This window comes from Perca fluviatilis, chromosome 22, assembly GCF_010015445.1.
Source record: "Perca fluviatilis chromosome 22, GENO_Pfluv_1.0, whole genome shotgun sequence".
Taxonomy (NCBI): Eukaryota; Metazoa; Chordata; class Actinopteri; order Perciformes; family Percidae; genus Perca; species Perca fluviatilis.
In genome coordinates this window covers 24,846,514-24,857,587 of record NC_053133.1, presented here as the reverse complement: position 1 = coordinate 24,857,587, position 11,074 = coordinate 24,846,514, and the positions used below count along the sequence as shown (strand labels likewise).

General features: G+C 42.6%; 1 protein-coding gene across 1 annotated transcript in view; it reads left to right on the top strand.

Annotated features, from left to right (window-relative positions):
- The first annotated feature begins 2,699 nt into the window (after nucleotides 1–2,699).
- The window catches only part of avl9 (AVL9 homolog (S. cerevisiase)), a 58,300-nt gene continuing 49,925 nt past the window's right edge, over nucleotides 2,700–11,074 (top strand). Inside the window, exons 1-2 of the mRNA XM_039790308.1 lie at nucleotides 2,700–3,124; nucleotides 7,537–7,657. Coding sequence (XP_039646242.1) covers nucleotides 3,041–3,124; nucleotides 7,537–7,657 — 205 coding nt within the window. The 5' untranslated portion in view covers nucleotides 2,700–3,040. The remainder of the gene's footprint in view (nucleotides 3,125–7,536; nucleotides 7,658–11,074) is intronic.

Genomic DNA, 11,074 nt, shown 5'->3' with positions numbered 1-11,074 from the left:
TGGGTTGGGAACCGGAGGGTCGATGGTTCAAGTCCCAGTACGGACCAAAGTACAGAGTGTGGATTGGTAGCTGGAGAGATGCCCGTTCACCTCCTGGGCACTGCCAGGTGCTCTTGAGCAAGGCACCGTACCCCCCCAACCGCTCAGGGTGCTGTCCAGCACTGGCAGCCCACTCACTCTGACATCTCTCCATTTGTGCATGAATAGGTCCTGAGCATGTGTGTGTGTATTTCAGGCCTGTGTGTGTAGTAATTTCTAACAAACAGAGTGTAAATTGTAATTTCCCCACTGGGGATCAATAAACACATTATAAATTAATTATATAAGTTATACAACAATTGTATTCATACCTAATTATTCTGTACTTTTTCTGTACCTTACGTAGCCTATTGTATTCCAATGTTTTCTCAGTTAGCCTTTTAAAATGATATCAGATTAGTAAACAGAATGGGCCTTTGGAACATTGGATGAATAGTTGCTGATAATGGGCAATGTAGATATTGCATTAAAGATCAGCCACTTATTTCTACAACAGTCGAGAACCCTTTTGCAATTATGTAAGCACATAATGTGATCTGAAAACTGCTGCCCTGGTTTAAAAACAAATCTAAAAACAATGCAACTGATCTCAGCTGGTATTCTGTCTGTAATGGAGTGGAATGGAATGGAAATGTCTAATGCTGCGTTCATGCCACCTCGGAATAACAGGCACCGCCCCCCCTGGTTACGTTGTTTTTCCGACTGGCAGCGTTCACATGGTCGGGATGCGTGTTCTTCTTCTTCTGTTATATTGGCGTTTGGCATAACAACTTTTTGCATGACTGCCACCAACGATTGGTCGTAGCCTAGAGCATCAGGTGTGTGAAAACATGGGGGCCACAATAACAAAAGATTCTCTGCTTCTCTGTTTTCTTATGCGAGCATTCAAACAGCACATCGCCAGGTGTTTTTTTGTCATCTGCAGGACAACGAACTGGAAAAGACACGGATAATGTGTTGTTTTTTTTATACATAGGCCTATTTATGAATAATTTTAAACATGTTATGTCTGTGCATGTTTCTTGGCAGAGGCATTTGTCCACAATAAACAGTTTATTATCATTGAAATATGTTCAGTGAACCAAAGTCGCCTCCATCAAACGTCAGTTGTCAACAACGCGTCACCAACTGGGGAACTCGGTTATCAAAATCCAGCCCGAGTTTCCCACCTCTGATTCCCACAGGACGTTACGTGAATGGTGACGTTTTCACTCGGAAAAACGTTTTTCCGATGTCCATGAACGCACATCGGATCCGTTCCACCGGCACAATCCGTTCTGCGCATGCGCAAGATGTTCACGCATGCGCTGTGGTACGAGGATTTACGACACTACCCAATCTGTTCCCACGCTAGCTAACGTTAGTTTAGCTAATAGCTAATTCGGCGGACCGCTAGGTGATTATAGCGGTCTGCCGTTAGCCTCCACCGGGAAGCTAACGTTAGTTTAGCTAACGGTTAATTTGGCTAACCGCTAGCTGATTGTAGCGGTCTGCCGTTAGCCTCCACAGTTAGGCTAACGTTAGTTTAGCTAACATCTAATTCGGCTAACCGCTAGCTGAGACAGCATGTAAACTTTAAAAGACCCTCAAAATAAAACTTGAAAATAAACGTTAACATATATAACAGCTGTTACGTCAGTTCTACTTGTGCTCATTTAAAATACAATCACTCAATACTTGTCTTTATTGTTATAACTGTAAAGTCTTAATTTAGCTGTAGCCTGCTTTTCCCATTATGTTTGACTTAACGTTATTTTAGACTGAATCTAGCTGACCGTTCTGCCTGCACGATCCGTTCTAAGCATGCGTTATTTTAGACTGAAGGCTTTCGGCTAGCGGTTAGCCGAATTAGCTGTTAGCTATCCAGGTGGAGGCTAGCGTGGAACAGATTGGGCGGGTCGTAAAACGGTATTATCATCTGCGCATACGTCATGGCATACGTGTCATCTTGCACATGCGCAGAACGGATCGTGCCGGTGGAACGGATCGGGTACTGACACCCTCCCTGTTAATACATGCGCTAGAAAGAGGTTTGCTAATGTTTTAAAGACCACACCGAAATATTCACTCTGATATTCAGGCTCTGCTTCAGATGCCGTCAAGCGGGATCTCCGATCGTAATCACTCCTTCACTGACCAATCAGCATTCATTAGCAGAATGCTAGCGTGTTATGGGCTACAACGACTCACCCTGTAAGAAATCAAAAGGACATAAGTACTCATTCATTCAACTTTCGACCTATAACCCATGTTGAACTTGCAAAAACTACAATCAAATCTGAGGTTTCTCAACGACAATCAGGCGAAAGAGACAAATTTAGCCGTCTAGCTCCATAGAGTCCCATTCATTTTGCACTGGACCGCGATCACCCCAAGTGGAACTCTGGTGGAACTGCAACCAAAATCCGGTACAATGGGGCTGGATAGGGAGTGGAATGGATTTCCGTAGACCGGCTTTGCTGTCGGTTAGCCGAATTAGCTGTTAGCTATCCCGGTGGAGGCTAGCGTGGAACAGATTGGGCAGGTCGTAAAACGGTATTATCATCTGCGCATACGTCATGGCATACGTGTCATCTTGCACATGCGCAGAACGGATCGTGCCGGTGGAACGGATCGGGTACTGACACCATGTGAACGCTGCCAGTCGGAAAAACAACGTAACCAGGGGAACGGTGCCTGTTATTCCGAGGTGGCATGAACGCAGCAAGTGACCCCAAACGTTTGACCGGTAGTTTTATCGCTTTGCCTCCCAAAGCTTTGACGGAGCCAGAAGTGCGCTGCGGTGAACCCTCTCGTTCCGGTTCCTCCTCTGACACCCTTGGGACGAAGAAGCGGAAGAAGAGAATCCTCTCCGCGCCGCCGTGTTGTGCTTCTGTCCGCCGTGTTGTCTTCTCTGCTGCAGAATCACTGGTTGGGAAGCATTGCTGGCTGTGTTTACATCCGACCCCCGAGTTTTTAACAACACAGGAGGGACAAAACATCCTGTGGGTGGGGGTGGGAAATGGAGTCTCACGGCAAAGACGATCTGAAGGGACCGGTGCTGCACATCGTTGTGGTTGGATTCCACCACAAAAAGGGCTGTCAGGTACGTGAACCCCTGCTAACGGAGCTAACTAGCGCTTCCTATGGTGAGCTCATAATAAAGGCACATTGGCACTATGTTTCTCTACGGATTCATTTTTAACCCAGCTCACCGACAGAGTCTGTCTTTTCTCTGACAGTGCATCGCGCAGACCCTGCAGGAGTGACGATAACGTATTCACACGCAGACACGCGAAGCGAGGGTTTTTAGTTCGCATCAGCTGTTTGCTCTGGGCTCTCGGGGTTATGTAACATCATGGGCTCTGCTGCCACTTTTAGGCATCTTTCCAGTTCAGTGTATTCAACAGCGAGCTCTGCTTTCTACCGCATGCTGCAGCTTGCTCTCCTGGATACAGTATTCATCTTTCCTCTCTGTTATTAATCTGTCAAATAGAGCTGGCTAATGCAGCACCTGCATATCAACAATGTGAGGGTGTTTTAGGTGCTTACAGTGTTTAATCTGAGCTATAGGATATTTTAGGTGCTTACAGTATTTAATCTGAGCTATAGGATGTTTTAGGTGCTTACAGTATTTAATCTGAGCTATAGGATGTTTTAGGTGCTTACAGTATTTTATCTGAGCTATAGGTATATAGCTCTGGTAGCCAGCTCACCCAACTAGATTGAAAGGCCACACTTTACACTAATATTTGTCATTGTTGGGTCAATGTTTAGCAAAAAAAGAGATATTGATCTCAGTGAAACTTCCTGAATGGATGAAGATTAAACAACTAAAGCTTTCACAACATAGTATTGGCTCACTGTAACTGCAAATAAAGATGGTATTTACACCACAATATGATGTTATTATAACGGGCTGGTTAGTGTTTTCAGACCTATGACAATACAATATCTGAGTTCCTGTAATGATGAATTATTTAAGTGAACTTCCCAAGTTGCAGCTTCTCAAAAGTCAGGATTTGTTTTTGATTTTTGATCGGCGTAAACGGAACCTCTGGAGAATTTTGACTGTTGGTTGGGACAAAACTAGGCTCTAGTAGGGCGGGGTCATATGGAGAAAATCAGATATCACGATATTCTTGACCAAATACCTCAATGTCACTATTGCGGCGATATTGTATGGTTGACAATAAGGTTGGGGGGAGGGAAAAAATCGATACAGTATTGTATCGATATATTTTCCGTGTGGCAATACTATACACAAGACGCCAAGTATCGGTCTTTTATTATATATGTGTTTTTGGTCAGTTTGTCTGCTTGACAATCCCATTTTGCAGGAATAATATTGAAGTGAGATGAACAATATATATATATAAAATATTATTGAAATTATAAACTGTCTGGTGAAGAATGGAATTTCAATGCCAGATTTAGGTACTTGAACGTTTCACAGAAATTTTTCAGACAGCGCCAATACTTCTTAAAACAATATCTGCTGTCATATCACACAGATGTTATACAAGTATTAGTCTCGCTTTGCCAGATCTTCCTCCACAACACTGCGGAGTCTGGCTAGTCCACACAGCATCCCGGGATAGGAGGAAAACGTGCTCTGGTTTATTGGCATTTCTTTAAACCAATCACAATCGTAATGGGCGGCGCTAAGTGCCTCTGCAAAATAGCCTCGGGAAGGAACTTGTTTTGGTGGAACATGTGTACGTTCAAAAGTTGTTTTCGTTGTGCAACAGAAAACTCCGATTGGACAGATAGTCTAGCTAGCTGTCTGGATTTACCCTGCAGAGATCTGAGGAGCAGTTAACCATAGTCCTCACAAATCCACCGGAGTTTAGAATTCCAACTCAAACAAAACGTAGCAGTCCCAGAAGTGGAACGTCCTGGATATAGACCATACAAGTATCCACTCGCAAAGCCACGGACTGACCTGCTTTTATCGGTACAACAACCACATCTAAAGTCATCCTTCAATGTTTTATTTCCACAAAGCCTCAATTTGGTTTCTTTTGAACAGAAACACGCCCACAAACAAAGCTGGCGTGGTTTTTGGTTCTGGTCTTATTTCTCCCGTAAAACCTGTTTAACAGTTAAGACGGTACACTCACTTTCAGGTCGGCCTTTTACCCCCTGAAGCGTATGTGAGCCATTCAGCATAATACTGCACTAAGTGCAACTTGCACAAACATAGGTTTAACTTACATCTTTATGAATACTATTTCAGTATTTTCATTCCCACCTTGTTTATACATTTGTACATTCTTTCCTTTGTATTTTTATATGTATGTATGTATGTATGTGTCTGATATTTTGCTGCTTTAGCACTAAAAAAGGTCCCAATTTGGGATCAATAAAGTCTAGGGCTGTGCTCGATTGAAGAAATTCTTAGTCGACTAACACTCATTCAATTGTATCGACTAATCGATTAGTTGAATTAATCGACAGATCTGTAAATCTGAGTTTCTCCGCAAAGAGTCATGCAAAAGCACCACTTTAATTCTTGTGTTTACCAGAGATGTGCTCGTACGTTTCCTGGAAATAAGTCATTCAGCATGAAAAAAGCATCAAACATGACTAATGGACTAAAGAAATCTAAGTTGACTAAGACCAAAACGACCGATTAGTCGACTAATTGACTAAGAAGGAGCAGCCCTAAAAAAGTCTATGCAATCCAATCTAATCCAATCCAGTAAGTACCTCTAACGCATCTTCTAATTATCGCCTCCTCTTCTTCAAAATTCTTTTAAATTTACAGGCCGAGCTGACGGCCTTTAAAAGCAAACGCTGTTCCTCCCCCGTGCTGTTGCCGCTGCTCTCCATCTGTCGAGTCGTTCCCGTGGCCTGTTAAACTCGACTCAGCGGGCTTGGAAGCATCTGCTGAATAGGAAAAGATAAAACAGACACTTTTTTTTTTTGGGGATGTCAAATTGAGAGCCAACAAAGCAGACAGCGCCCACTCTTTGTGTGAGGTGCCGGGGCCTGTTTTCTCTGGTGGTGGAGGAGGAGGTTATCTGATAGGGGGTCAGAGATCTCCTGCTGGGTATCAGATTGGGTTCTTGGCTCTGTAATCCGTCTGTCTCCTTCTCTTTCAGCCTCTCTTTAACAATGCCCCCCCCCCCCCCCCACACACACACCCCCCCCGCCTTCTTTTATTCACCTGCCATCCATCCGTTTCTCTGGCAGGAAGCTTATTGAAGAGACACAGGCAGTGGTGGAGGAAGTATTAAGATCATTTACTGAAGTGAAATTAATAAAACCACACACACACAAATACTCCACCACAAGAAAACATCCTGCATTCTTACTAAAACTATGTTTCAGCAAAATGTACTTAAAGTACTCAAAGTAAAAGTATTCATAGTGCAGTAAAATGTTTCCCGTCAGTGTGTTCCTATTATTATATCTGATGTTTCATTATATCTGATGTTTCTGGATTAATATTACTGGACCACGTCATTCTTCCGTTTATCACATTCAACATCAACACATCTGGAGATACGTGTGTGTGTGAGAGAGTGTCAGAGAGTGTGAGAGTGTGTGAGAGAGTGTGAGAGTGTGTCTGTGTGTGGCGTTCAGGATCTTCAGGTTATTCTTGTAGGAGGCTCTTAACTGTCACCACTGGCAGGAGGCTGGGCTTTGTGGGAGAACAACGGGGGTGTGAACGTTTCCCACAGGCAGCTTTTTCTTGATCTGAGTGGATCCATAGTGAGGTCAATGAAATACAAAAAAAACAGATAATAGATATAGAAATCTGTCTGACATAAGATTTCATAATAATGCAACACAGGTTGTTTAGTCTGCAATGGGAAAGTTACCGTTTTCTGAAGCTGGGCGACAAAAATGCTGCATCAGAAATGGACGAGCTGTGTGTGAAGTCTGAAATATTTCAGGAGTGAACTAATGGACGGTAGTGTAAAGCATGGCTGTGTTTATTGTAAACAGATACGTCAGAAAAGCTCTTTCCTCACATAATAACGCGTTACTGAACTGTTTTCACTGTTCTTTTCTTTTTGTCTAGTTAGTGTCGTAGCTCTAGCGATCGTCTGATTATTTCAACAACTATGGAATTGATTGACATGAAATTCCCAACATATATATGCTACCCAGAGGATGAATCCTGCTGACTCTGGCTTTTCTTTTATTGCCACGATGGGATTAAAACTTTAGCCTCAGACTAGCCCCAGTGCTGAGGTTTCTGCAAAGAGGAAAGAGACCGATTTTCCTTTTGGGATTGATGAATTACACATTATTACAAGTATTGTAATACATGTATAATGTACACTGAACTGACAGACGATACTCTCTGTATACAAATATATGTGTAACTAACAAAAATGCCAAGAGTTGGACTTCTTACATTCTTGATTTCTTTTCAAATAGTATGACAAATAATAAGAAGAGATGATGCAGACATATAGGATTAAAGGACTTTTTTATTTTTTTAAAGCAACATATCAACTGTAAAGTTAAACCACGCTGACTTTCTGCCCCCGCCCCTTTTAGGTTGAGTTCTCGTACCCGCCGTTGATGCCAGACGAGGGCCATGACAGTAACCTGCTGCCGGAGGAGTGGAGGTACCTCCCTTTCCTGGCTCTCCCTGACGGAGCGCACAACTACCAGGAAGGTACGACACGCCCACGGCGTTTATAGTTCAAAGGGCCTAGGGTCAGTTGGCACAATATATACATGTGCAATGGCTGAATTATTGAATTCTATATCCTGCATTTAAGCACATTTAGTCTCACATTGCCAGACTACCAGTTTGATACACTCTAAAATAACAGATTTGCTCAGTTTGCCTTTAGTTATATATGATTATTAATGATTAATGATACTCCTCTATGTGAAGACACTGATCACGTTAATGATTTCTCCCAATAATTATCAACAATGACTTAACAAGGTGGGAAACAGATAATATCAATATTCAATTTTCAGTTTTAGAACGTACTAATGACCAGAATGTACTAATGTGGTCCTTGGGGGCACCGGGTTGGCGACCCCTGCTTTAAACCATCCCAATCGTCTTGGGCGGCGCTAAGCGTCGTACGAATCGACGGCGCCGCTGCAAAATAGCCTCGGGAAGGAACTTGTTTTGGTGGAACGTGTGTACGTTCAAAGGTTGTTTTAGTCGTGAAACAGAAACCTCAGATTGTAGAGTAGATAATAAGAGAAGTGGAACGTCGTGGATATAGACTAAAGTACATTTAAATCAATCTAGATAAGAAGTAATTGTTATAAAAACAATGTAAATCTCTACATTATTAATGCACTAACTCTTTTTAAATGTTTAGGTTTATTGATAGACCGTTTAGACACCTATTACTTTATGATCCATAATGTTGTATTTGCATACCCGAAATGATGATTCAGTCAGTTAGTTTTTTATTTATTTTTTTCCTCTCTCGTGTGAATATTTTTAGGTTTTCTTTGTCTTTTATGATAGTAAACGGAATATTTTTTAGGTTTCGGGCTGTTGATCGGACAGAACAAGCAATGTGAATGTGTCGACTTGGTCTTTTGGAACTTGTGAGGGGCATTTATTGTATGGATCATCACATGATTCAGCTTTTGCAACTTTTACTACAAAGAGCTCTGCTATTTGCTGTCTTACCTTTTGATTAATGTCCAATGTGCATTTTCTTCTTCAAAGAATAGAGAATATCAAACGTGCAGAGGAGGTGAAGGTGTTTTTTTTTGCTTTGATTACCGCCTGCAGGCGCCCAATCGCATTCATGCAAGTGCACGTTACCGGTGGATTTGTACCACGAACTTCTTCATGATCATCCTGAAGAAAGATAAAAAATAGTTGCCACCGTAATGACTTCTCAGTGTTGTAGCATCCTGCCTGTGACCACTACAAACTGTTGTTCAGTGTTTTTGGCTTCTGATACACTTTTAAATGCATGAATCATGAATCTGTTCCTTAATCATAATGCATCCATATTTGTGTAGTGTGTATCTCTAAATATGATTAATCTATTTGGTGGAAGCATGGCATTTTGAGTCTGCTATTGAATATTTGAAAAGGTGAAAAAAATGGAGTCCGGAAGTGTTTTTTTTTTTTAGATCCTCACGCGTTATTATGGATCCCACGCAACTTCTAGGCAAGTCCCACCCTACGAAGCAGCCCGATTGGATAGGGGTTAGGCATCGACCTCGAGTGGTTAAGGTTAGGATAGCCGACTGGTCAGGGGATAGGACCGGAACAAATCGGGTTCCGTTACCTTGCGTAAGCATGGACCTCCTCCATAACAACGCGATCCTCGCACGGCAGCTGACGATTAACCGGTGCAATTTGATTTTGTTGAAGCATGTGTCTCTTTTGAGACGAGAAACCCTATCCAGGCTGTACTGAGGTTAGAGCAGGACTCTGCGGTGACAGGGAGCTGACTCTGTTGTCTCGCTAAACCCTGTGAGTGTCCCGTGTGTGTGGTGGCGGCCGTCATGTGACGGCCCTGTGGTTCACCACAGCTGTTCACACTGTCCTGCGCAAGGCAAACAGGAGGAACTGAGTCAAAGTTCAACTGTAACAGCTACACCCATTAAACAATCTTATTGTACCGTTGTTACAGGACGGGCGAGTTTCTGTCGGCGGTGGCTTTCTGTTAGTCTGCTCACTGTTTGTGTAAGAGGTTGAAAATGTGACAAGAATAAGCTCCCAGAGCAGAAGATGCGTCCATCGGCCTGAACGTAGGAGAGCAAATCTCTGCTTTTAAACAGCTCAGCATAAGCAGCTGCGGATCCCTCTTGCAGAAATCTCTCGTGCCCTTTTTGTCCATTTGTAAATGTAGAAAAACCTTCGATCCCCACTGTGCATTTCTTCATCTTCTGTGTCCTTTTTGTTTCTGCTGCTCCGGCAGAGCTGATAAAAAATTAAAAAAAAGCGACTGCCTCTGCAGTGCTCATAAAACACAGCAGTCACACTGCTGATATAACTGGGTCGGTTGGTTACACAGGAATACACTGCAAGGACAAACCCAATCATCACGTAAATACACACGCCTTGTTTTAAATCATTTCTTTGGACATCAATGACAGCACAGTTATTGTCATGTTTTGGTTTTTGCAGCTGTTCTATATTCATCCTTTTTCATAGTTTAGACCTGTCATAGCTTTCTGCAGTAATTTAGGAGTGGTTTTGTTCTCGCAGCTCGCTTCTTTTCTGTCATTTAAAGCGTAACTCTCGCCAAAATGCAACCTAGGGTCTTTTTGTGAACGTACCCGATGTCAAACTTTAGTTTAAAAGCATAATGAGGACGGAAGCGCCACTTTTAAGATTGACCGTATTTTCGTTTTCAGTCAAATGGCCTTTTGAACGGGAGCACTAGGGGCACTACTGTGATCGCATCAAAATCTCTATTTTTAAAACGCTAAGAACGCTCGACACAACATGAGACTTTGCTGGATAGTATCACCAGGGGCTCTACACATGAACTCAGCATTGAGAACATGGTTTGTGTGCACAGAGTTTACTAAAAAAGGTTTTAACAACTCACTGTAGCTGCTGGTTTTTACACTCGCCGTCCATCTCACCAGTCAAAAAGTATTGATTTCTGAATGCAACGTGACAGGGAGGAGAGTAAAGATGGAAAGCTCCTAAAGCTTAGTTCCATATACTGTACATGCACGGATAATCCGTTGTTTTGTCGTTAGGGTTAATCAATTGACCTTGTCGTTGAAAAAGGAGCCTCATATAAGAATGACATTTCCTCCTATGGAGTCCGTTCATTCACATTCGGAGATTGACTCTTTTTGACTGCCGAGATGGACGGCGTTGTTTGACTAAACCGAGCACCGAAACAATTCGTACAACACATCATGAGTTAAGGTTTGTTTTCAAAAGGAGATTTGGGGAATTTCAGAAAGCCAACGTCAGCGTTTCAGCTTTTGCGCCAAATGATCTCTTGACACATGGCTCACTATACGGAAAGCTGAGTTTGTTGTGAACATCTTGATATGAAACACGTGGGGATCAGTTCTATGCAAATACCTTTACAAGGTGAATTTAAGAAGTGTGTGAAAATGCTCTTAGACCTCA